This window comes from Echinops telfairi, unplaced genomic scaffold (genome assembly GCF_000313985.2).
Source record: "Echinops telfairi isolate 266 unplaced genomic scaffold, ASM31398v2 ScPeMD7_7457;HRSCAF=8495, whole genome shotgun sequence".
Classification (NCBI taxonomy): domain Eukaryota; kingdom Metazoa; phylum Chordata; class Mammalia; order Afrosoricida; family Tenrecidae; genus Echinops; species Echinops telfairi.
Genome location: NW_022111357.1, coordinates 33,961,310 through 33,967,134, shown reverse-complemented (window position 1 = coordinate 33,967,134; position 5,825 = coordinate 33,961,310). Strand labels below are relative to the sequence as shown.

The 5,825-nt window shown below is 58.9% G+C and overlaps 1 protein-coding gene across 1 annotated transcript in view; it reads right to left on the bottom strand.

Moving 5' to 3' along the window:
- Positions 1-246: 246 nt before the first annotated feature.
- CUNH1orf127 (chromosome unknown C1orf127 homolog) overlaps positions 247-5,825 on the bottom strand; it is a 76,108-nt gene continuing 70,529 nt past the window's right edge. Inside the window, exons 11-14 of the mRNA XM_045299202.1 lie at positions 4,842-4,968; positions 4,719-4,747; positions 4,243-4,326; positions 247-344 (exon numbers count right to left, since the gene is read on the bottom strand). Of these exons, the coding sequence (XP_045155137.1) occupies positions 247-344; positions 4,243-4,326; positions 4,719-4,747; positions 4,842-4,968 (338 nt within the window). The remainder of the gene's footprint in view (positions 345-4,242; positions 4,327-4,718; positions 4,748-4,841; positions 4,969-5,825) is intronic.

Sequence of the window (5,825 nt, the reverse complement as noted above, 5' to 3'; positions counted from 1 at the left end):
GGAGCTTGGGGTTCTCAACAAGGGAGAGGTGACAAGGGTCTACGGGCAGGGCAGGGAAACCAGGGGGTTGGGTGGGAGCCCAAAAGGACAGATTGGACCATCAGGTTGGACAGATTGGCTGCTTGTAAGAGGAGAAACCCACAACCCAAGGGCCTTCCAAAAATTCCACCTCTTTCTTTCTCTCTCTCTCTCTTTCTTAATTTCACAACTGTGTCTCATTTTATTCTAGAAATGACTTATCCAAGATCACTGGTTGCTGTTGTTAGTTACCATCCAGTGGTCCACCATCTTTTCATTCCAGTTTTCCAGGAACTCTCTGAAGCTCCCACCCTCATCCCACATAACTGCAGAGGGGAAGAGACAAGCTGGGAATCCGGAGCGCCCTGCTGGTCTGAGACCCCACCCAGCTGGGCGCTGGTCCCAAGGGAAGAGCCGTTCCCAGCCAGGGTGTGCAGGCTGACGGCAGACACGCCAGCCGTAAACAAATGACTGTGAGGCATCGAGGTCTCTGTGGGAAACGGAGACAAGCCCAAGGCCAGGCAAACACTTGTGCACATGGAGGCCCGGAGGGGCATGGGGCCACCCAGGTCAAGATCCGGGGTTGTCACATCTTGGGGGAAGACAGGAGCACTTTCTAATTAAGCCCAAGCACTTTCTAATTAAACACGACCGGCCGGGTTGGAGCTGGAGAAGAGAGACGTGAAGTGGTTTGTTCCAGCTGCGCATGCAGGGCACTGAGCTGGGAAGGATGCCCAGAACAGTTAATGCCCAGACCCTCTCCGCCTTGCAAATCGCTGCTCGCCGGGGGGTGAAGAGCCTTTAATGCCAGGTAAAGGCTGGTGATTTCATTAACTCCATTCCCTTTGTCTTGTCTCCAAGGGCGCAGGTTGGTTAAACATGAGAAGGACTTAGTAAAGGGTCAGCTTATAGGACTTCTCTCTTCTCCCTCTCTCGTGCCCTTGGCCTATCATGTCCCTAAGATGGGGAGTTCTGCAGAGAAGGGGAAGGGGACGGGGGGTGGGGGAAGGAGACAGGCAGAGAGAGAGAGGGAATAAAAACAAATAGGCAAAAACAGAGAGAGAGAGAGAGAGGCAGGCAGGAAGGAGGCAGCAGCAGGGGGAAAACCAGATAGGAAAAAAGTGAGGCAGGAGGAAAGAAAGCTCCCAGAGACAGAGCCAGGGAGGCAGAGACAGAGGGGAGGGTTCCCAGCAGGGCCCCCTCTCTGGGCACTGCAGGACAGGAGGTGCATCCTGCCCCAGCCTCACCTAGCAGCCACCTCTACCCAGTCTTCTAGAAGGAGGGTTGGCCCAAGCCCCTCACTGGAGGGACACTTTGAGTCACCTCCCCTTGCAGTGGGTGGGTGGACCCTGCATACTACCCACTCTCATCAGGGACCCCTGCCCTCTTGCTACCTTCTAGAAAGTCCACTCCCAGACTGCCTGTTAGGGGCCCTGTTCCAGGCTGCTTCTCTGCCAGAGGCCCCGCTGGTGGCCTGCAAGATCTCAGCCTGCCTCCCATCTTCTCCTCCACCTGCTGCAGCCACCCAGCCTCCCGGGTCTCAACTCCGATTGCAGCCTGCTTGTCTCAGGGCCTTGGTACTTGCTCTGCCTTCTGCCCGGATGCCCTTCCACCCAGGCCTTCCTCATTCTGCATCAGTGTTCCCTCCTTGGAAGCCCCCCACCCCAAAGCCTTCTGCCCCACAAGCCGCCACCACCACCACCACCCCCACACACACACATTCAAGTGGCTGGTTTGGTTCTCTGCAGTTTCTGGAATCATCTGTGTGTACTGGCGTTTGTCATCGTCGTCGATCTCCATGTGCTACACACACACACACACACACACACACACACACACACACACACACACGCTTGCAAGCACATGGACACCAACATTCTGGTTGCTGGCAGAAGGCCGTTCTCTGTGCTTGGCATGTAAGAGGTGCCCCATACACGTGTTGAGCAATAGGGTACCAAGCCTGCACTGTGGGAAGGGGTCTGGGGACCCCCACCCCCAGACAAGGAGCCCACAACCGCTGTATTGGGTGCTAATCACTGGGTCTAACAGCCCCTCACATGGCACCTGGAAGCCCCAGGCCCTATCCCAGGCCTGGGGGAGGCTGAGCCCTTCTGGGCTGGGCCTGCTGCTGCCGGCTTCCCCTGCGGGGCGCCCCATCAGGCTTGCCCTGCTGGGGGGACTGCCACCCAGGGCCATGCTGCCCCCACGGCGGCCGGGGGGCGGGGCTGGCCTTGGAGTCCCGGCTTCGATTCAAGAAGGGAAATCATCCTGGCTTTTAAAAAATTAAATGGAGTCAGTAATTTGATTTCAGAGAGAAGCTGAAAACCTCGTAATGCAGGAGCAGCTCAATCCCGTGGTGAAAGGAAAGCTTGGACCCGGGCTATTAGGCTTTTGCCTGGGATGGATCTGCCCGGAGAGGAGAAAGGAGGGGCGCCGGGGGAGGGGTGGGTCGAGAAGCCGGCTTCAGGGAGAGACCGTTTATCAGCCAAGACAACCCTGTTTATTTATTTATTTCCCGTTCCGGGCGTTGCCGGCAGCCTGCCTTGGCCCCATTTCAAACCCCACTGCCCGCGCTGGGGATGCCTGCGGGGATGCGCTCCCAGGGCGCCCCGAGGACCTCGCCCTGGTCAGGCCTCCGCACCCTGGCCACTCCGAGGAGCAAGCAGGAAGGCCGGGCTAGGGGGGCGGGGCGCTGGGGAGCCCTGGGGTCACTGGGGGTCACTGGGGGTCACCGGGGGTCCCCAGTGCCAGCTTGTCCTGGGGAGCCGGAGGAAGGGTGCGGTTAGTGATGTACACTAACCCTCCCTCTTCCCCATGGGCCTAGAGTCACCCTGAGGTGGGTCCCCTCACCATCACCTCCCAGAGCGACCTGCGGCTGTGGGGCTGGTCCCCCTGGCCCCCTGAGAGAGCCGTTGCCCCTTCTGCCTGGGGGTGGCCAGGTTCTAGGCAGGCACAGACTGGCCTTCTCCTCCCACTTTGTGACCTCAGAAATCCAATTGGGGAGGAAGTATTGTCACCCCTATTTGACTGATTGGGAAACTGAGGCACGGGGAGGTGAGTGAGTGCCCAACATCGCACAGCTGGTGAGGGCAGGGACTTGAGCCCTGGAAGCCTGCCTGTGGGCCTGGCACCAATCATGGGGAGCTCCCAGGAACGACCCTTCCTAGGAGCTCTTGGGCATGGGGCTGGGAGTGGGGGTGGGGGTTGGAGTACTAGACTTTCAGGGCTGGCTTCCAAAGTGGGTCCTATGGGCTCCTGCCCAGGCAAGACCCCGTGGCTAGCTCAGGAAAGATGTCCAGGGCCCTGGGCTCTGTGTCTACAGAGATGAAGGGTTAGCTGTGTGTGTGGCCTCCCCTGGTTCCCTCCACCCCCCAGCAAGGGCAAGTCCAGCAGCATGCCTGGTCCCCGTGAAGGAGGCCACCAGCTCCAACATGGAGGCAGAGACTCTGCAGCCAAGCTGTCGGGACAGCTGCCGTGGCTGACACCCACACAGGGAGAAGAGGCAGGGCTTCCACTGGCTCCACCCTGAGCCTCCCAGGGGGTTCCTGACCTGAGGCCCCCAACAGGCAATAGGGACTGGCTGCTGCCCCGTGCATCCTGGGTGCACTCACTGTTTTGATATTGAAGCAGGCTCCCTTGCCCAGCAGGGTGGCGAGACCCAGCACCTCTATGACTCGATGGGTTCTGGCGACCACCACAGGTCCAGGTGCTGTCCAGCTCTGTCCTGGGGGGAGCCTGTGGCCTCCCCTCTGGAGGATGTTTCCTGGGGCGCCCTTGGAGAATGATGGGAACCCAAAGGCTCTTCAGCAGGGCTGGTCATCGAGGGCCTCATCAATGCCTGGAATTCCTCACGGACCTGGTCAGGCTCCCTCCCTGTAGCCACATCCCCTGTTGACTGCTCTCCCAGCACATGGGGACTTCTTGTTGACTGGGCAGTGCCCTGCTCAGGCTTGACAGTTGCAAAACCTTCCGTTGTGGTGACAGGTTGTCTTGAGACTGAAGATACTACCAAATGTTCTAACGTCCAGAGCAGCCGTCCAGGAGGGGTGGCTTCGGAGGACAAATGTGTGGCCAAGGCCGTGGGGGCTGGGGAGACTGGGCCTGGGGGACCAGCGCTAGCCTGGATGGCTCCTGTGGATTCCAAGGAGGGCGGGACTGAAGGCAGTGAGTGTCCAGAGAGCCCCTCTTCTCCCAGGAGGGCTGACGGCCTGGCCGAGGCTGTACTGGCCTGGGGAAGTCGGAGGCAGTGGGTGTCCACCTTGTTCCCACAGTCCTGGCTGTCTGCTGATGTGGTCCAGGTCCCTTCCTCTGTGAGACAAGAGAGGAGAAAAGGCAGGGGAAGCAGGAGCAGATGGTCTTTGCAGGCCCTGAGGACCACCGCCCTGAGAAAGGCTATTGGGAGCTGATTCTCCAGCCTGGCCTCAGGGGTCCCACCTCTGGGCCCTGGGGGGATGCCTGTCCCTCCCACCCCCACCCGTTTGTGTGCCACTGGTCCTCCCTCTGCCTCCTCTTACCACCAACTCTCAAGGTGCTATGATGGGGTGGGGCGGGATGGGGGGGAAGTCCTCAGGGTGGGTCTTGGGATCTCCTTTTCTGGGGAACAGTCTTAATTTGAGGAGGAGGTATCATGGCTGGGGGTCAGGGTGGGCTCCCACTAGAAGAAACAGAGTGGAAGGAGAAGGGACTGGGCCCAGCGGTACCTCGTGGGAGCTGGTCCTTTTGGAGGAAACTGTAGTCAAGGATACAGAGGTGGGGCTGCATCAGCCCATCCAGGAGACACAAGGCCTGAGAAAGCTCTCCCCGAGGTCCCCAGGACAGCTGACCGTGCGGTCTGGAGTGGGGAAGAGGCAGCAGATGCCATACCTACTGGAAGACTCTCTGGTCCTGGGGGCTGGGGCGAGGGGGCGGTTCTCGGTGTAGCAGCTGAGGTAGGCAGCTCCGTCCCCGAACCTGCCAGGCAGAAAGCTGGGCTCAGCCTCCCTCCGAAGGAAGCAGCCTCCTCCACTCACTCCTGGAGGAACCATGTGTGTCCCCTTGGCACGGAGAGAGCACACAGGCTCCGGAGAACAAGTTCAAGCATCACGTTCAAGGAAATGTCGACATGGACTGGATTTCACACACCTTCGGACCTGGAGTCCTTTCTGAGACCCCGTGGGCACTAACATTTCTTTTATAATCCCAGAAACCTCAGGGCTGGGTGCAAAGAATAGCCAGTCAGTCTCCCTGCCCCGATCCAACACCACTGGCCAGTTGGTTTCAGCTTGGGGCCACTCTCTACTTGGAAGTCGAATACTGTGGCCCAGCCCTGGGGACCACACACACCTGGCAGTGCTTACCAGCGGGCACCCCTTCAAGTGAGGCCCTTCACCTGGCATTCTGAGTCTGGTCTTTTTTTGCTGCGCCTGGAAGAGGTGCCAGTTCCATCCCACCAGTCACACATGCCCCCTTGGCAGTGCTCTGCATCCCCCAGGGAACCAAACCACCCCCTTTAATTGGGACCCCTGGCTTTGAGCTTGCAGGTCTGGCCCAGGGGTCCGGTGCAGCCCTTAGACATGTTTGGTTTGAGCTGGGTGGCATTTTAACTAGGTTTAGCATTAGTTTTATAAATTGGGAGCTTTTCTATATAGCAAGCCTGGTTTCTAGCTGATGAAGAGTCGGGTTTGACTGCACAGCCTGCTGCCATGAGATGCCGGCATGGGCTCTAGCTAAAGAAGTCCTGGTGGTTCTATGCATTGTGCATCTGGCTGCTTGCTGACAGCAAGGATACTGGTTCAAACCCACCCACTGCTCTGCAGGAGAAGATGAAG